General features: G+C 40.7%; 3 protein-coding genes across 4 annotated transcripts; 1 reads left to right on the top strand and 2 right to left on the bottom strand.

The window, feature by feature from the left end:
• Positions 1-229: 229 nt before the first annotated feature.
• Positions 230-19207, bottom strand: LOC108029152 (gamma-aminobutyric acid type B receptor subunit 1). 2 transcript variants are annotated; one of them, XM_017101285.3, is made up of 17 exons: positions 18182-19207; positions 13903-14157; positions 9505-9639; positions 9265-9435; positions 8991-9207; positions 8640-8805; positions 8332-8575; positions 8124-8273; positions 5183-5325; positions 5002-5125; positions 4816-4932; positions 4552-4759; positions 4234-4490; positions 4039-4176; positions 2608-2794; positions 2425-2492; positions 2148-2213 (listed from the first exon to the last, which is right to left on the bottom strand). In XM_017101285.3, exons 2-16 carry the CDS (start codon positions 14152-14154, stop codon positions 2452-2454), a joined length of 2550 nt encoding a protein of 849 aa, XP_016956774.1. In that variant the 5' UTR covers positions 14155-14157; positions 18182-19207; the 3' UTR covers positions 2148-2213; positions 2425-2451. The 2 variants fall into 2 exon arrangements, with proteins under 2 accessions (XP_016956775.1, XP_016956774.1); XM_017101286.3 differs by lacking the exon at positions 2425-2492 and having other exon boundaries at positions 230-2213.
• LOC108028911 (angiopoietin-related protein 6) lies at positions 3007-3942 on the top strand. Its single transcript, XM_017100930.1, is given in 6 exon segments — positions 3007-3015; positions 3288-3501; positions 3504-3708; positions 3710-3760; positions 3820-3824; positions 3827-3942. Coding segments are annotated over 6 exon segments (600 nt in total).
• On the bottom strand, positions 5374-8105 carry LOC108029151 (uncharacterized). Its single transcript, XM_017101284.3, has one exon. The coding sequence runs from the start codon at positions 8068-8070 to the stop codon at positions 5416-5418; it is 2655 nt and encodes an 884-aa protein (XP_016956773.1). The 5' UTR covers positions 8071-8105; the 3' UTR covers positions 5374-5415.
• Positions 19208-19666: the final 459 nt, after the last annotated feature.

Here is a 19666-nt window from a genome sequence, read left to right as displayed (position 1 = left end):
AGCACGAGTGGGCGCAAATGTGAAATGTTTGCTTTTAAGAGCGATTTGCATTTCAAGAAACAAAACTTGTGGAAGTTATGAAGTCCGAAAATTTAAAAGCAAATGAACTTGTAATTTAAACATATTACCTGTGCCTTATAAATAGAAGTGCATTAAAAGTGTCATAATGTATCACAATATATTCCCAGCATAGTACGGCCCTCTCGAGAAAACTGAGATTTTTGTTCGATTCTGTTTTGTGTTTTTTATTCAGTAAAATTCTCATTTATTCCGCTTTATTAAACTTTAAATTAATTCGTTAATGTTACATTCATAAGAACATACCGAGTTTTCATTACTTTGACCTTTTGTTTTCCTGCATATTGCTACCATTTTGTGGTTCATATTTAATTTGTCACTAACAGTAGAAGTCCGCTTCTTGCGTGTTCATTGAAATAAATCTGGATTTACTTTACTTTGCTTCTATTTACTCGTATTTATACAACAATTAGCTTGGCTAAACTGTGTCTTACGTGACTAGGAGTTCTTCTTTCGGCTGTGATTCGAGGACAAAGCAAATAATTGATTCGGATCCGAGAACAAAGGTCGGTCACCTGTTGCACTTGTAGATTTGGTTGCTGTCGTGGCTGTAATTCTTCTGTGGTGTCAGGAGGCGCAGCTAATGCTCTATATACAATATACATGATCTCGAGTTACACGGCTACCCTAAGAGCGTTCCCTAGTCGTATGTGAAGTACAATCCGATTAAACTACAAATTCCAACGATCCTTAACAAATATCAATGTACTAGAGATGTTCTTTGCCAAGTGTAAATTTCATATACTTCAATATTTATATATAATCATTGTTTATCGAGTGTATAGTATTCATTTCATTTGCTTGGTTTGCATTTATTCAACGGCTTAGATTTTAAAGTCTTTCATTTCGTAGGAATTTGATGTTGTCTATGTGTGTTTCTTATAGCACTTTTCGTGATGGATTTTTACCTATAGTGTTTAATTGAATGCGAGAGTGACTGAATCTAAACGGTTCCGTATCGTTGAAGGGTGAGTGGGTTGAGTGATACGTAGAATGTGTGTTATGCAAGTGAGTTAATCAATTTGTCAATAGGTTTCAGTTTAGCTTTAGTTTAAACAAAGTCAATTCCTATATAACGACGCCCTCAATTATGCTCGGTCTCCTCCCATTTCCTGTGTATAATATATATACTTTATAAATGCAATTTTAGAACTTACAGTAGGTTCAAAAATTTCTCATTACCATTTAATTTGTCTATGTGTAACAGTACATAAAAATTAAAACGTTTCTTGAGCACTTAACCCACCCATAATACGTAATATATTAACATTTGATGCTACTCTAGTCTAAGCTAACTGTATACATATCCTTTCATTATCTAATATTTGCTAGAGTTTCATTCGATTTGTGCTATTTACGATTTGCTGAAATGTAAACTATTAAAACTTTGTCGAGTGCACACTTACACGTCACACACACACAGGGGATCCTATACAAAGTGCCTAAAGCTAACTTAGCTAACATGGTGGGAACCAAACCGGATATCCTGTCTAGAGGGACAGCGTTCCGTAGTTTGATTCCCGGAGTCTAGGAGTTTGGTTGTATTGCCGCGACCTGGTTCGGAAAAGACACGTAAATCAAAAGTGAGAAGAATGGAGAAGGCCGCCATTAAAGGGTTTTCATCTATGCAGATCTATTTTAAGGAGCTCTAGGAGACAGGACTGAGCAACATAGGCTTAGAAAGAAACAAGAACAGTATTTACTAAAAACAACAGAGGTTTTCCCTTCTTGCGTTTAAAAATTACTAACTTTAACATGATTTCTTAGGTATTCTCTTGACTTACTAGGTTTTTGGTTTTCATGTTTCAACTTTAAAGCCTAACAATTCGCTTAGTTCAGATGCTAATGTCGATTTGGTTTTGTTTTCCGGTTTGGTTTTAAGTTAAAAGTATTTCGTTTTAATATTAATTCTAAACACGTTTAAGGTACAATACATATTTCATTATTCTACAAAATTGCTGCTACCAATTCACTTATTTAGCTCAGCTTAAAGTTGATACAAAGTTTATTAAGTACGCGCTTTATTAAATCCATCTTCCGTTCGCTTCGTTATTTGCATTTCATGTTTTCTGTATAATTCACCTATCACGCAAAGGAAATTGACAAGTTTTTTCATGTACGATGCTCATGAGTATCTGGAAGATAAATGTATTCAGAGTTAGAAATTTTTGAAATTTTAGGGAGATTAACGACTATTAAAAATGTGCTATAAACAGTAATATCAAAATTATCACAGGTGTATAAAGTAGTAGCACACTTTGAGATACATAAACTGATAGGTTGCATTTGCTTTCAAGATAAGAAGTGCGACAGTGCATTCACATAGCATTTACAAAAACAAATAACCTTTGAACTCCATTCATACTGTTGTTCCTAATCAATTGTGTCAATGCCCACGAAAATAGCTAAAATTTCTAATTGAAATTGAGAACGATTACGATTATGAACGGCAAGCTAACCAACGATGCTAATACCGAGTACATGCGATTGGCTAATGGGAATTTTAGAAGTCTGTGTGGACCTACTCACCTTGTGTGATTGCGAGTGTGGCTGCAGGTGTGGCATGTGCGGATGAGTTGATGAGGGAAGCGGGCTGCGAAGTTGACGCGACGGCGGCGGAGGCGGAGGCGGCACCTGTTGCACCATTCAGTTCTGTGCCCTTGGCGTCGCCCCGCTCCACCAGCCGTTGTCGCAGGACTCGTATCTTCTCCTCCTTCTGAAAGGGGAACATTTAAATTTTAGTCAGTGAATTGCATTTACTACACTCAAAAAAGCGATCACACATTTTGACCGTTAATAATGTTAAGTTGAAATTGAAAATTGCAAATCAAGTAAGAAACCCTTGGAACAATAAAATTTAGAAAACTCTGTAGAAAAAGCATTTAGTTTGTTTCAATGACTAAGTTAAAAATTATACAGAACTTAATCATGTCCAGAGTCTACTGTGCACATTGTAATATTCGTGCATCGGCCTCTAATCATGAACCAAAAATATATTACATATAAGATGGGACCTAATCTTCTTGACACCTTTGTCAGCTATTGTCCATGTGAACCCAGACAAAACTCGTTATCAAGTACATGTACATTAGTACACAATCTAAAGTCTTTCTGTTCGCATGCTCAACATAATGAAATTGTTTTTTATTGTTTGTTTAGAAGGCTCAAAAGCATAAATAGATCTTGGCGATAAAAAAATTAACCCTCAGAATCCAGGCACTTGTCCTAGTGGTAGTCCAAATGGAATATCTCAAATAAGGTAACCAGGGGAAGAACCTTTCCAAGTAACCCAATGCAAACTGGAGGCAACAAGTTGGACAGTCATTCAAAGACGACTTGCTGTAAGTGTTAATTTCAACCAATTCTGTACTTATTATAAGGCCAGCTTTGGATATATCCAAGGAGAATTCTTTATCGGCCTGCAGATCATCTTATGATCACAGAGCAACTACACGATCTTTTCACTCAATTAAAGCATATCGATGGCGACACCTTTTATGCTAACTATGATGATTTCAAGATAGGCAGTGAAAAAGATTTGTATAAGTTGGAAAGGGTGGGAAAATTCTTTGGAACGGCGGGAGACTCCCTTAAGAACCACAAAGATAAAAAGTTCTCGACCTTTGAAAGATTGCGCAGCGGAGCATGGCGGTGGTTGGTGGTTTCACTCTTGTTTGTCAAGGTAAGCTCACTTAAAATAACTTACAAGAAAGTCCTAATTATAAATACTTGTTATTATAGCTCGCTTATGGACTGTATTACAAAGAAGGCGAAACGTATTCTCTACATGATTTCCACTGGGGTCAATGGAAATATTACTCTTTTACTTTTGTTCAAACTATGATAAGGCCAAAGTTCTCTTAGATTGAGACTCGAAAAAAGATATGAAAATATAAAATATACAGTTCGCTATAGATTCAAGTTTTATATGAGAGATATGACTGAGTTCCTTACACTTACCTGTGTTATTAATCGTTGCAATTCCTCGTTTTCGGTAACAAGTTTCTGATAGCGTTCTTCATCCTCCTTTGATATGGCCGAATCGGGATTGTATTTCGACTCGGCCTTATCCTTGGGATGACGTATGACCTCAATGACCTGTACAAGGAAAGATAAGTCAGACTATTTATAGTCGAGTGATGAATAAGGACCAACCTTTGGCACAAATATCAGCAGCATGCTTAGGAAACAACAGAATATCACAGCTAGAGCAACGAAGGCGAAGGACGCGTCCTGCTGCGATGCAATGACCATGCCCACCGGAGCTGTTATCAGACAGAGAACCACCACGTTATAGATGCTCATGCCCACATAACGCGAATCGTTGATCTGTTTCACTTTAATGGATCGTGTCTCGTAGGCCAAGAACAGGCCGAACACCAGGATCAGCCCCTTGAAGCCGTAGACGAGACCTGAAAACACAAGTAATATTACTATTAGTTCGGCTCTTAAAGATTTATATGTAAGACCTACCCAACCACATGGAGTTGCGTTGACTTTCACAATGCTCAAGCTCTGGACGTATTTTAATATCATCAGTAGTAGATACTGGATCTTCGAGTGGGAATGTTTCGAGATAACGCTGCAGCGGATCAAAGATCTGCCATGAGAGTAATATCACTAAATCTATTGATAAGAGTCCCGAAACCATGGTGTATAGCTTCCAAGGTTCCACTTTTTTCTGCAAATACGAGATGGGTTAACTAAACCTTTATGATACATTTAAGACGATCCCACCTTCGGGTCAGTTTTTGCTTTTGTTGTAAATCGGTGCACACGCCAGACCTTGCTGAACATAGCGCCGTATGCTAGTGTAAAACCGGTGGATAGTAACCAAGCTCGAGCTTGACATATCTGATGGGGAGAAAGGGAAAGGGGTTAATGGGTTAATGGGTTCCCTAAGTCGAAGGCAAAAACTCTCACCTTTGGATACTCCTCGGGGCTGACGAAGCGCCCGTCGATGCCCAGTAAGATGACAGATATTAGACAGATGATGACACCGAACAACATGATAGTATTGCAGACGGGGTGCGAGGATTGTATTACTCTGGAATTGTAAAAAACTGAGTAATCACTGGGTTCTACGGACCTAGCAATGATCTACCTTCTATGCTTATTCCATATATTAAAGATGATCAAGGCGAAGGCAACAAAGATGCCGCAACTGGAGATGGTGCACATGCACACAAACAATGGCAAGGATACGGTGCGTAGAACATGAGTGACTATTGTGCGATCTTGAGGAACCTAGAGTTAGGAATATAACCATGAATTATTAAAGTATAACTAATAACATTGTATTTTTTATATTTTATTTACACAATTGTCAAACATTCTTTACAATGAATCATGGTGCCTGAGAACTTTCTCCACCCTTTTCCGGTTTTTATCAGTAGCCAATAAAACATAGAAAGACACTTGACCATGACCCTGTTGCTTATGATGGATATTGTGAGCCCACATTTTGCAATTCACGTGGACTCGTTCGTTTGCCCTTAGGTTTTTGATCTGAAGAGCCACTATTCGATTAACATTAGTTGGGCTGAAGAAAGATTTCTTTCCTTTGTCCATGACAAACTCTATTTTTTCCTCAATATCTGTGTATTCCGTTCTTAAAGCTGGTTCAGGATGAAATTCAATCTCAACACTTTTGTCTGTACCTGTTCGGCAAGTAATCCAGGTACGGTTCTGGCGATTTTCCTTTGAGGTGCTGTTCTCTAGAAGGCTCTTCAAAGCCGCAAAGTCGCTCTCATCAAGTTTGGCATTAACGAGCTCATCGGAACTTGTGTATGGTTCGGTCCTGAAACCAATAATGCGGTTCACCTTAAGGAAAACACACGGTTTACCACTAGAATAACCAAACTTTTCGGAGGCGGTGCAAGTTCCAAACCGAGGGTTATGTCCAGAGTCACCATATTTTTCCAAGAGAGCCATTATACCAGCGTACTTTTCCATCACCTCAGTATCATTTCGTGGATCGAAGGCGATTGTTTTGGGATTAGTTCGAGGTCCAATGGGAGCGAAAGTAATAGTTGGTTGAGTCATCTTTTTATTCGGAGCCTTTCTGGGAGCTTCATCTGTGACATAATCGAACCAGGCCATCGAAAAAAGCAGGACAAATGAAATGTATAGTATGGCAAAGATCAGGGTATAAACCCAGTGCCTAAAGCGGCGTATTTCATATTTTCCATTGTAGAAAAGTCGTCGCCATCCAGTTCTGCCTGGGAAATGATATTCACAGCCCTCGTAATAAGCTCTCCTTTCTTCCTTTGTGGGCATCTTGTAGGGTCCTTTGTCCTGTGGTGGGTCCACAATTAGTTTATTCAGTTTCTTTGCGTCAGACTTAATGGGCTCCATGTAGATAACCTTGGTTCCATCGTCCATAGGCAAAAAGGGCTTATCTGTGTTAGTTCCAACGTCCCTTAGTTGTCCTCCATTACGAGTGTGCATAGCGGATATGAGTGGAGTTTTGGATTTCGGTAGGACCTTAGTATTAACTCCAATATCCCTTTTCCGATCATCGGAGGGTCCTACATCAATGGGATTATCATCTGGTTCAGTCTTATGTTTATAGTTTTTCCGATTCTTGGACAGTCTATCAGTAACTTGGCCTATATCTCGCAGTCTTCCATGGTCATGGTAAACTCCCATGTCGTTTTCCGTAGCATCAGTAGGGACCTTCATTCTTGCGGGTTTTCTGCTTATATCCGTATTGATTCCTATAGCCCTGAACTTCTTATTTCTTCTCCCTAATTTAACCTTTTGGTTTTCTCGCAGTGGCTGATCCTCTCCAGGAATATCAGAAAATGTCTCTGTTATAGGGAAACTCCAGGGTTTCTTTGCCGCCAACTGCACTTCTGGTTCCGGAGGAGGTTTCTTCTCTTCCTTTTCTTTCGGTTCTTCATCTTCCTTGGGAATTTCCTTGTCTTCCACCCTTCTCTGAGTAAGACAAAACAATTTCGTAATGGTGGCTTTGTTTCTTACTGGCCCAGTACTATCATCATCACTTGAGTTCTCCTTGTATTTAACTTCTTCAACATGACGTTTACTCGTTCCTGTGGTTTTGGAACCTTTTATCTCATCGATGGTTCTATCCACCCTAGGTTGCTTAAGAAACCCTGTACTTGAGTCACGCTCGTCCTTCAGCTCCTTTAACTTCCCCATATTGATTACTTCAGCTAGGAGGACAGCTTCGTCGTCGGCCTTCTGGGATCGATCTCGATAGCTGCCTCGCATGGTGGCAGATCCAACTGAATCAATGTCTTCCTCCTCGCCGTAAAGACTTGAACTTGAGTTAAGCTCGTGATTGTTGGGAAGACGTCGCCGAAGAATACTGTCTGGCTCCCAGTTCTGCCTTTTCTCAGGCTTATCTTCTGATGAGCGATCGTAATCTATCAAACCAGACAAGTATTCTTCCCTATTAAATGAATCAAATGGCTCTCGAACTCGCCTTGTTGGGGGGTTTTCATCTACTCTACCGCTTGAAGTTAGGGGCTTTTCAGTTTCCGCTTCTGTAAGAAGAACTTTCCCGGGTACAGACTCTACTAATGTCACCGAATGTTCCTCTTCAATCCCTTTTTTACTGCTTGGCTCACCTTCTGTAATTGTCAGACCTCCTATAGTTCCCTTTTCGAATGATCTGGAAAACCCTGGTTTTTCATCTGCATCTCCTTGGGATACTGCCTCTTTTCCAATAGCTTTTTTAGCAGATGCTTTAAAAAATGGCTTTTCATATGCGTCTGCAGATACTTCGTAATTTCCATCTTGGGAACTTGATCTACTTATCGACGACTTCTTCGGTTTTGGCGCTACTTTGGGACCTGGTTTCAGACTTATAGAAGAAGATGGCGGCTCTTTGGTTTCGTCTTCTCTTTGATGAAAAGTAACTGAGGGTCTTTCAGTACTAGCTCCATCCTTAGAGGGTTTTTTAATCTTTTCGGTACCAGTTGAAGCATCCCTAGATTTTTCTTGTTTTTGCTCTTCGTCAGACATTTTACTGACAATAATGTGTTGAATGATAATCCAACGCTCTCTTTTGTGCTTACCTTGCCGCCAATCCACTGTTCAGTGTTCAACCAGGATAGGTTATCCAACTGGGTGTCGTAGTAGCCCAACTTCTCGTACTTCCCGTCCACCATTTGCTCGATCTGAGTGAGAGCAATACGATCGCCCTGAGAGCTGAAGGCCACCACTCCCTAAGAACCGGGATATTTTACAAATTTTTTTGAAATCTTATTGATTTCACAAGCTTACTGAGACTCCCAGAAATTGTGTGGAGTTCATGGCGGCGTAGATTTCATCGGCAATTTCCTTGTCCGTATAGGTGAAGTCTCTCAGCGACTTCTTGGCGCTCGTCAATCGATCCATAGTCTTGTTGAAAGCTAGAGCCACGCTCCATACGGCATCGTAGGCTAGGGGGGCCTCTTGGTAACCCTCCGGATAGCGATCGTGATTGATGTCGTAGCCCTCCTCGATTAACGCCTGATTCAGTCGGTGTCTGTAGGAAATAGTTAATTATATTTAGAATATTTCCCAATAATTGTTTTGGTTTTTGAACTCACCGAAATTCCTCTGCGGTCATTCCGGATATAGTTGTCTGATTGTTCTGATTCCACATGAGAGCCTCTGTCGTCAGATGTCCCTCGGCAGCTATCCGCATTTGCTCCACAGTGCAGGTGATGCCCTCTGCCTTAAGGTTGACCTCGTACCAATTGTCTTCGTACCAGCCTAAGGAAAAAGTTAAACACATATTAGATACAAGAACCTCAGTGGTTTCTAATGAATTCTTGTTGTTTAAGATCATTTCAAAAGTAATTCCAAGAGTTCTTTCGTCTTGATTTCAAGAACATTTCCTCTCAAATATTTTTTATTTTGGAAGCAATATCATTTAAGTGAGAGTTTTTGGAACTCACCAATGAAGAACCATACATGGGCCCGACCATAGAGCTGCTGCTTGTACATCTCGCAGAGAACCCGTCTGGCGGCCACCACGTAGAAGAGTCCCACGATGATGCGTGCATCCTGGCGTCGCAAGTTGCGCACGGCGTCTGTTGGATCGGAAAGAAATGATTGTCTAGTTACGATTTCAACGCCAGCCTCCATGCATCGATTCTCGAGATCCTCCACGGTCTGTTCAAGGGGTAATGCAATCAGTACATATCTTGGGATGGATTATCTATCACATACCGATATAAAGACCTCCTCGGCCTGCTGCAGGATGGCCACCCGGGACCAGCCGAACTTCTTCATCAGCTTGATGCGTGTGGGGTTGTGCACCGTGGCCGACGGATGGGTGCGGAACAGAGTGGGAAACCGTTTGCGATCCGACAGAGCCGGACTCGAGGCCCCGTAGCAGAGCTGCGAAAGGTATTCGGAGAAAACGAATGCCTTGGTCTTGTGCGCTAGCATTATGCAACGGCCACTTACCACAATTAGATTCCACATTTTGGCAGCCTCGGCCACAGTTGTGCAGACCGTGCTGCATCCAGCCAACAGCATCAGCTTTTGCGGTCTGTTGTAGAGCAGATTGTACATCACGCTGGCGCCCAAGCCGGGCTCGCACTGCCGATGGGAAATGGAATGGTGGGGGGTTAGGGAAGTGGAATTAGCCAGTTGCCAAGAAAATTATATTGCCCGTCACTCCTCGACAAATATTCATATACATATTTTGGCCTCGCTCGATGGCCGACGGGAAGTATTGATTATGCTTATGCTAAGCAAGGACCCTTGAGGAGTTATTAATAGCGAATTTCCTGTAATTTATGTGTCTGTCTTCATTCGAAGATAATTATCGAAATGATTAATTTGCTTTGTGATTCACGCGCGGCATTTGAGGCGTTGGTGTGGCTGTGCAATTGAATTTAATGACCGAAAAGGACACTTGATTTGATGGGTTATCGGTTCTTAAGATACATTTTATTTCTAATATAAATACTTATTTATTTCAGTAACTTATAAGGGTCGAGAATTCTGTTTAATGTTAATTCAAAATATTTATTAATAAGTAGATACGGTTTTTATTGCTTGATTTTTTATACCATTTTTAGTAATCTACTTTACCTTATTTCCATACCCAATCCCTTGCTAATTTATGTCTCCACCTGGGCGATATTTTTCCATATTTTCTTTTTATTAATCCCCCTGCCACGGCATTTATCAATTAAACAAGATTCATTCATGACAATGAATTATTCAAGAAGGTGTGCCCTTGGGCGCTTCCACCCTCATGTGGGGGCTGAAGTTGGGACATATACATACGTGTATCCACGCTGACCATATAAATGATTCACTCATTCAGTTATACATTCCTCCATTCATTCATTTACATGGCAAACTCGTTTTCGCTGCTTGTCGTTTCCTTTCCATTTTTCCCAGACCCCCGTGTCTTCCTGCTTCTGACGACAATTTTCATATTTCTTACTCGGTTTGCGTGTAAACAACCATTCTAATTGTTTTTTTTTCCTCTGCTTTTCATGTCCAGTCCCTGTTTATGCATAAGTATTATCCTGTACGTACTCCCCCATCTACTTAGGTGTGGGGCTTAGGTCTCGAGGCATGCCACATTATAAGCGCTCGCTCTAGTTTAATAGTTTCGCTTTTGTTCTCCCCTAGCAGAAGGTATACTAAACTTATGGGAAACTAAATAAATTTTACTAGTAATTGCAGCCTTAAAAAAATAAATAATTATAAACTGCTTTTATAATCAAAACCTGATCTACTGATAAGAATCACAAGTCAAAATAATTATGGGTATAATTTTAAAGGCATTATGACAAGCCCATCTTGATTTAATTTATAAATTTATAAAATGGTGGCTCTATCCTCTTATCTTTAGTTTACTTTCTTTCAAAACAAAATCCTACGGGTTAGTAAGAAATTAATGAAGTTTTATAGGACTTTCACTACTGAAGATTAAAGGCCTTTTGATATAAGGACTTATACGCCGTAATGATAATGGATGTTTTCCTTTAGAAAGTGTATAAATTGTTCAAAAACGACACATCGAGTGTCAGTATTACATAAATAGCTTTAAATTGTTACTGAAAATGGTACTACATTGTTTTTTCTTTTTTTAAAAATACAATTGCTTCTCGTTCAATATAAAAATAGCCAGCTAATAAAAGAAAACTATTTCTTTTCTACCAGGCTTAATTAAAGAAAAACAAAAACGTTTTCGCAGCACCCACTCCCACCATTCATACCATAACTAATTTCCTGTTTATTTAGCTGAAGTTTTGACAGCTATTTAAACCCGTCCAAGCGGTACAGGTAAAGGCACTTAAACTAAAATAAAGTGTCAGCTACGCCAGTTCGGCTGTTACACTTTTCAGCACTTAAAAAATCGATGCAATATTTCGGTAATCCCTGGGAGCTAAGGTAGTGATTTCCTGACATCTCTGAGGCCACCGGAAGGGCGTTAGAGGCTTCGGCTTCCAGGGGATAACCATCCCGCCTTGTTTATGTCCTTTTTCTGTGCTTTGTGCAGGCTTCTTTGGGACATTTCACACATCAAAGTAGGTCAAGCAAAAGGCAGCGGCAAAGGCAAACATTGCGTGCGACCTTTGCCCCTTGTCGCTTGCCAAGTGACGTGAACGAGGATGGGGATGGGCGCTGGGCGCTGGGTAGGTGCCTTTGGTTCCACTGCGGGACCTGGAGATGGCAACTAATTATGCAGCATTTAACGGAAGCTGTTTGCCTAAGCCACAAACATAGCGCGCCTGGGCCCAGTCCAGCGAAGCGAACTGAGCTGAACTAACCAGACCAGACCAGAGGTTCAGATATGGGCAGGGACAGGACTCGGACTGGGCTTACCTCTCCGGCTCCGTCCCTATCTGTACGTCCGTATCTGCCTCGTAAATGGGCGTGTGGTGTGTGTGTGGCCTAGGTCCTAGGATATAGTATACCATAGTGTCTGTCCCTCCTGGCAGCCTTGAATAAAAATAACTCAAATGATGAGCCACGGCTTGGGCCGGGGCAAAGTGACCTCATTCAAAACTCAAAACAAGTAGTTAAGCTTTCGCTCACTTAAAACTAATGAGGTTCGCGCTTATAAATAGGCGGGGCCAAACGGCCGCCGAAACCTAAAGTCGAAACCGCAACAACTGTACCGCAGACCCTTAAAATGGAAAGCCCACCGAAATGCGAAAAAATATGTGCAAAATATGAAAATGAATAAAAATAGTTCAGTTTTTCTATATGGCACTAGGACGCGCCGAGGGGCATTGATAGCGCCAGTTGGTTGGGAACTGGGAACTGAAAACCGGAAACTACGTCGGTTACTGGCCATTATTGTGATACATGGCTGTTGGGACGGCGCGTATTTGTTTAATAGCCTCTTCTATTGACTAACAAAAGTTAGACAATCCACTGAAATGGATACTTTTTGAAGTTGATTCGTTGCTGGGTGTTTAGATACATTTGCTCAGATTACTGTTGGTGTTTTTCACTTTATAAAAAATTGTCGGATACATAACTGGTACCCTTACAATACTTGCTCTTCAACTGCAAAACAATACTTGGTATTTAAAAATAGAGTGCAAAATTAGTGTATTAATAATACGAAAACTTCTCACTAAGAACTCTCATGGAAAACTTTACCCCATAGGTATTTTTTTATTAACGAAATGCATTGAGCAATAAATTCATATCCAACAAATTACAATCCCAGCATTGCAGTGCCACCAATATCTACTACAAGAATAATCCGAACTCTTTACGATTTAATGACCATTAAGCGACATTTATGGGGTGACCTTGTCCGGATATACACACACATTTTTCTTGATGTTAAATACCTTTTATCAATTACAAATCACGCACATAAAAACCCGATTAACCGAACTCTACCGATATAATTGCTGCTGGCAACGTATCGAACGTGCTTCAGCCGAACCTCAATTACAATTTATGGGCGGTCATTAAGCCCGAGACATTGCCAAATATTGTCGGACACGGCGGATTGCTGGTGTGGTGGATTGTTGGATTGCTGGATTGTTGGATTGCTGGATTGTGCGGCGAATTCAATTTGTGGAACACATGCGTGGCAATACCCTTTAATGCGGCACAATAAAACTGTTTGTCCTTTGTTAACAGGGCAGACCCCAACCCAGGAGCCCCTGGAGAAATATGCTAATGAATGCCAGAGCTCAGCCAGCACTCCAGTCATCAGTGAACAGAAACAAAACGAAACAAAATAAGTGGCACCCAAGGGTATGTGACAGGACACCAGAGGAGCCTGCCGTGCTGCATATAAGTAGGGCTTATCGCGTTTCAAACTCACTGCTGCACAGAGGAAAAATGCTCTAAAAAGACAGGGTTCTAATTATGCTTTACAGGATAAAAGGATGCCGCTTGGAGCGCATTTATCAATAATGTTCAAATATAATTGATTCATTAACCCCATACATTTTATCTTCTAATATGATATGATTAGTTTCTGAAAAGGTTAAAATTTATCCTTAATTTTCATTTAAAACTAAGCCTGCCAGTTGAGGAAAATATAACATAAAAAACACTTAAACTTAAGATTAAAATTAACAAACATCCTCTTAAAAATGGTTTATCGCACTAAAGGATTTCAAATATTCAAATAACTATCCAACTCCTTTTATTTCCTGCCCTTGGAAATACTTCAAAATCAAACGAATGAGTAGGTAAGTAGGTAAGTAAGTAAACCTTATAGTTACATAGTTTAGGAGCTTATAAGACATTAATAGAAATTAATTTTCTATAGCAATATTATAAGAATATTAAAAATTCACTTGTTTAACATTTTTTTCAGTGCGCTTTCATAATGATGGTGTGGTGTGGGTTGCCAGGACTCACCTCGCTGTCATTGCTGTGCAGGATGAGCTTGAAGCCCGGCAGCAGATTCGGCTGCTTGTTGACATCATCCAACGCCAGTCTTGCGGCAGGCATGCACGCCTGCCCGCCCTGCCATCCTCCCTTGCCGGCTATCGGAAAGATGCCGCCGATGTGCAGCTCATCGGGCCTCCCGGCCACGCCCCCTTTCAGGTGCGGCGAGGCGATCAAACAAAGCAAAAATATCCAAAACGTAACAGCACCATCACTTGTCATATCCTGCAAGAAAGGACCACAATCAGTATCGCAATGGGATTCGGATTCGGATTCGGATTCGTCCTCGCAGTGGGGACGGGGGCATCGAATAAAACGCTTGAAATGTGATTACCGAATTGGCGAGCGCACAAAATACAAATCGGGGAATACAAATACAAACAGCAATACAAATAGAATCAGAAATATAAGAAGGACCCCGCAAAAAACAAGCCCACCGGCGACGGCAACCTTCGAAACAAAAACGGCGAGGGGCGAAATGAAACCAAACCAAAACCAAAAGCGAGCGTCAAGCTTCGTTTTATGTGCCAAAGCAATTTTTATGACTACATGGGCAAACGTAAGCAATTTATACACTTCGGTGTGTTCCTGCAGATGGGTATACTCGATACGGTGGGGGATTCCGTAATAAAAAGTATGATTTATATTTGAAGATTTAGAACATGTCTGCGACATTTTATTTAACATAAAATTGGTTCCTTAAAAAATAAAGGTTAGCGGAAGGACCTAAAAATATGATGCACTTCTTTGGATTGCTGCAGATTAAGTATATTTGATTTAATGCAGGAAAATTTTATATTTTTTATATTTTTTTACAGGATATAGAGGTCTATCAGATATAAGGTCAGCGAAAACAAATAAACGTAGTATACACTTCGACGAATTTTTGCAGGTGGGGTATACTATACGGAACCAATTCGTCATTTTATATTTTATTAAAATGAAATAAAAAATGGAGAACACCAGATGTGTTCTATGGTTATAAATATAAATATATTCACTTCAAGATATTTCTGTATATGAGGTATATAAAAAAAACAAAGTGAAAGATTTAGATATTATTTAAAAGTGCAGATTTTGAAATTTTATAAAAATAAAGTCAATAAAATTAAAAAAAAATAAAATATTTAACCATGTTTGTATAAAATAAAAATGTAAAGTAGATGACAAGATTTAAAATCTATGTTTATATTCTTTGTCTATGTAGTTGAAGCATTATGTTCATTTGTTTAGTAATACTATTATATGTCACAAATAGAATTTATGCAGCCATCATGGTATGCAAGCTCTTTATCTAAAGCATTTTGTGCTAAAAACTCCTCTGGCCACTATATGATTAGCAAACTCAATGGTTTCCTGACAATAAATCCTGCCAAATATCGTAACAATAAGCATCCAGTCCTTATAATCCACTCCATAAAATGCGTGCATTATAAGTTGTATTTTCGTTGCATACTTTTGGGTTGTGCTTCCGGTTGTAGCTTGATGCCGGATTAGGCTTGAGATTTTCCCTCATTTGTTCGTACATAAGTATATGCGTATAACGTTTTAAAGGTTTAAGAGATTGTTGGCAAAGCCTGTTTTTGTGTTCGTCTTAATGTATGCAAACATTTCCAAAGAAAATAAACAAACTTGGAGCCGAATAAGCTGGCAGGCCAGCAAATCCATTATTAAAATTGAAATGAGTTTCATGCGTCTTTAATACACAGTTTTGGTATTTTTATTTTGGCTTGAGCTTATTAGTCATCCGTTTTAAATAAAACTGCCTTTTCATATGCTATGTGATAAATATGAACTAATTTATGGTAGTAAACTATGCATTCTAGAGAAAGAACGGAAGATATCCAAAGACAGTATTGGTATAAAGTGGCCTGGTTTTTCGAATGTAAATGTTACTGCCCGAAAATGTCCGTTTGCATTAGCTTAGGTCAGGTTCGATTCGACCTTGCTGACTAATCAAACGGAATAAATACATAAAAAACACAAGCCGAATGCTTTTTATGAGCCTCCACCTAACCACCTAAGCCGCAGAAACACGAATTCAATTTTCCCTAACATTTAAACTCGGTGAAAGAATTTTGTTTTAATTAAGCAAATCTCATTAGGAAGCAAATTGCGGCCAGGGCAATCCGCACTAATCCCGGAAAATAGTTATCGCAAGCCACATGAAGCCAAATCAAATCTGCAACAAATTCAATTGTTTGCCGACCGAATTGAACTTGGATTTAATAGTAATTGTCTCTTTGTCTCACGCTCTATCGTTCTCGGTTTTATTCGTCTGGCTGTCTGTGCGGTTTCTATTTAAGTTTTGATTCCAAAGCTTTTAAGCTTTGTTTCAATTGAGATTTGTCGAAACAAATAAATAAATAAGCAGTTTCTATTTATTCGCCGTTGTGCCCTCGGTTTTTTTGGGTTGTCCTGATTTTGTTGTTGATTTCCACTTTTTCTCCTACTGGCAAGGGCATTTTGCGCTTCGGCGCCTGAGTTTTATGGCTTTCACTCGCCACACCCCCGCCTCTTCTGTCCGCAGCCCCTTTGGCAGTGTTCTAAACTCCTGCCACCGATTCTTTTTTCTATAAAAAAGAAAGAACTTTTATGTGGGGGGAAGCCTCTTTATCTCTGCTGTCCTGCGTGTGCGAGGTACACACTCGCCTGCTCACAGCGGTATAAAGATATAGGGGCAACAAAAAATACTTTAAAGTATGAATTGTAACATGCCTTTTATCGTCAGCACGTTTTATAATTTATTATGGTTCTAAAAATATTTAATTCCAGCCTAGTTCTGAGGTTATGTGAAGGCCCTGATTGAATCTGCTTGTAAGGGAGTTAAATTACGTATACGACCGCTTAAACCAAGGCTATCTATCAGATACATCTCATTCTGTATAAAATACTATTTATCAGATATATCTTATTTTTTATAATCTATTTTTAAAACCACAATCATAAAAGAAAAATAATCATTTTGTATAAATATTTTTTAATCATAAGACAACCCTAGCTATAAGTTTGAGATAGTTTTTATTACTTTTGTGTATAAAATATCCAACCAGCGGACAACATTGCGTATACGTGTTTCTGGGTCATTGTTTGACTTTAAGTGGATGATGAATGAGATGCAAGTCAAAAATCAAATATAGTTTTTTGCCTTCTTTGAAACGCTTTACGCTCAGCGTTGGTTGGTTGATGAATGACATTTTTTCCTGCCCAAATGCGGTGAATTTTTTTTCCACAACCTTTTTCCAGTGTTTGCATACGAGCACCGTGGGTTATTGAATGGAAATGCTGTGGGCTGGCGCAAACACACACCGCCGCAACCACTCCAAATTTGTTTGCCAGTTAATCGCACTGAGGCGCGTTAATCATGGCGGTGTTTTGGGGTTGGGGTGGCGTGCTTAGTGGGTGGTTCAGCGGCGCGACCAGGGGTTGGCTTACTTAACTAAGGTGCGGTTGCAGATTTGGCGAGTTGACACCTCTGACGCAGAGTTGCCGCTGAAGAGGAACTCGAGGGGGACGGGCGCTAAGGGCTAACTTCCTAGTGACCTAGTTTACAAACCCCCCTGCACGCGCACAGACTCAAAACATTAATTACGCCGGGAATTCTGCACAAAATGCGACAAATGCTTCACTTCACTTGGCTGCCTCACCTGCTCACCTCCGCTACACAAGGCAAAAAATATCCTAGACAATGATCGGTTCTCTAATTAGCTTTGTACTGTTTTGGGTGCTACGGGTGCGCGAAGGGTGTAGAAAATGACTATTGACGAATGACTATTAAAGAGCTTACAACGTGGGGTTACAAAAAGGTATGTATGAATCTACCTTTTCTCCACCAAGTTTTACATTTTTTAAGATAAAAATTTTTAAATTCTTGTTATATTTATGGTAAGATCATTAAAGTATAGCATATAGCTTATATATATATTTGTCCTTCAGTAAGCGATTGTTTTTAACGAATATATCACCATAACTTTATATGATTATTGCCCATACGAGGATAAACATTATAGTAATCCATTTCTAAAAGCGAATTTATATCCTATAAGTATCTAGGTACTTTAATTCTATTTAATTCTATTTAATTATTTTATTTCTTCCTTTCCCCTCCACCAACCGAGAAACTAAGAGACATTAAATTCACTTTCGAGATATCCCTGGGACACCCTGCTTCTCACAGTGTACCCCCGCTCCCCTGTGCGGCACTCCACACCTCGCCATCGCCCTCTCGCGCACTTCACACTTCACTTACTTTGCGTATTGCCGTTTAAAAATGCGATGTTGTTGTTGTCGTCTCCTGGGCCGCTGCTCCCGCTCGGCCTCCGCCCTGGCCTTTGCCGTCGCTTGTGTCCCTGTCTTTGGCTGCTCCCTTGCTCCTTTGGCCGGTGCTCCAATTGTTTCATAAGACGCTCCTTCTTTTCGCTGCTCCCTTCGGCCGGCCAGGGGCGTGGGCGGCGTGCGTGGAGTTCGAGGGGGGCCAAAAGGGTTCGGGCCAATTCAGTGTTTGTGGCTGCCCCTGCTGGCGGTGCTGTTGTTGTCCTGGCTGCTGTCGCTGTTGCGGCGGCGTTGTTCAAACATAATTTGATGACTGCGCATTACAATCGATAATCCCATGCACAAATGCAGCTCAGCACTTCGGCATGGGCCTAAACCCATTTTAATGAGAACGGATCCCGATAAATCCGTAATCCCCTAATGACGGCAATTCCTTTGCAGGACCTGCTCTGCCACTGCTCTCTGCTCCTCTCCCTTTCTCCTTTCTCCTTTTCTACGTGTTTGTTGCACTTTCACCAAATAATACGCGAAAACCAAAAGGACGTGAGAGAGGGGCGTGAGCTTTTTGTCAACTTTGTTTGATTTTCGTTTTTGCGGTTGGCGCTACCCTATAGCTATACCATCTTTTGTACCGTGCATGTGCAGATACTCCGTGAGATTTTCGTTAAATTTCTTATCAAACTAGTAAGCTGGTGGCTGGGGCAGCCCTGAATAATTAATGTATTCGTTAGATTTCACTTCAGGCCCAGTTTTCGGCCTCGGCACACTTCACTCTTTCGAATACCGCACCGTAATTCCGTTTAACACCTCATTTTTTGCAGGTTTCTCCGCGTTCGCCGTGTGGCTATACCATTTTTTGTCGGGTAGTATTATTATATGCACGGGGGGCTCCGTTTTTTCGTGTGGTGTCTATTTTTTGTACAGACTTTTTCGCACTGTGCTCGGGGGATGGGACGCGAGAGGCTGCTCCAGTGCTCGTTGTGTTCCACATGTATCCGACGACTGGAACTCCATGACTGACATTTACATGCTCGCCTCGCCAGGACGAAAGCTTGGCGGCCAGGAGCTTTTCCGAGGCAAAGCTCGTGCTGCCGCTTTTCCACTTCCAGTTGCCAAGTCGGGTCTTTGAAGTTTCGCTTTTTCAGTTTGGTGGCCAAGTCGAAAGTCGCGAAACTCTCCGGGCAATTACGGCCATTATGACGGGGGGTGGTTAGAGCCCACAGAGCCTGGGCAAGGACGAGGGCGGGTTTAAGGACACCGGTTTTATAGAGTTGTCAAATGGCCCCAGGAACGGCCAGTCAAAACATCAAAATTCACTCGCAATTGGCCAAGGGCAACTACCGGGGGGAGCCACGGCACCAGGAAACAGGAAAGTCGGGGGCTTTGTTTTGAAAGCGAAAGGCCATAACGGCTGCACGCCACATTCGAAGCCAAAGTTGAGTTTCATTTTTGGGGTCGGGTC

Source organism: Drosophila biarmipes, chromosome 2L (genome assembly GCF_025231255.1).
Source record: "Drosophila biarmipes strain raj3 chromosome 2L, RU_DBia_V1.1, whole genome shotgun sequence".
NCBI lineage: Eukaryota > Metazoa > Arthropoda > Insecta > Diptera > Drosophilidae > Drosophila > Drosophila biarmipes.
This window is presented reverse-complemented; position numbering and strand designations above follow the sequence as displayed.

Bases quoted from the DNA above. Each gene is read 5' to 3' on its own strand.
- LOC108029152 (XM_017101285.3), bottom strand. From the start codon at position 14,154: ATGACAAGTGATGGTGCTGTTACGTTTTGGATATTTTTGCTTTGTTTG. The intron at 4,760-4,815 runs GTGGGATCGTCT...TCGTATTTGCAG, and splicing joins AAGCAAAAACTGACCCGAAG to AAAAAAGTGGAACCTTGGAA. The intron at 4,177-4,233 runs GTTGGTCCTTAT...TTCCTTGTACAG, and splicing joins TGCTGATATTTGTGCCAAAG to GTCATTGAGGTCATACGTCA.
- LOC108029151 (XM_017101284.3), bottom strand. From the start codon at position 8,070: ATGTCTGACGAAGAGCAAAAACAAGAAAAATCTAGGGATGCTTCAACT.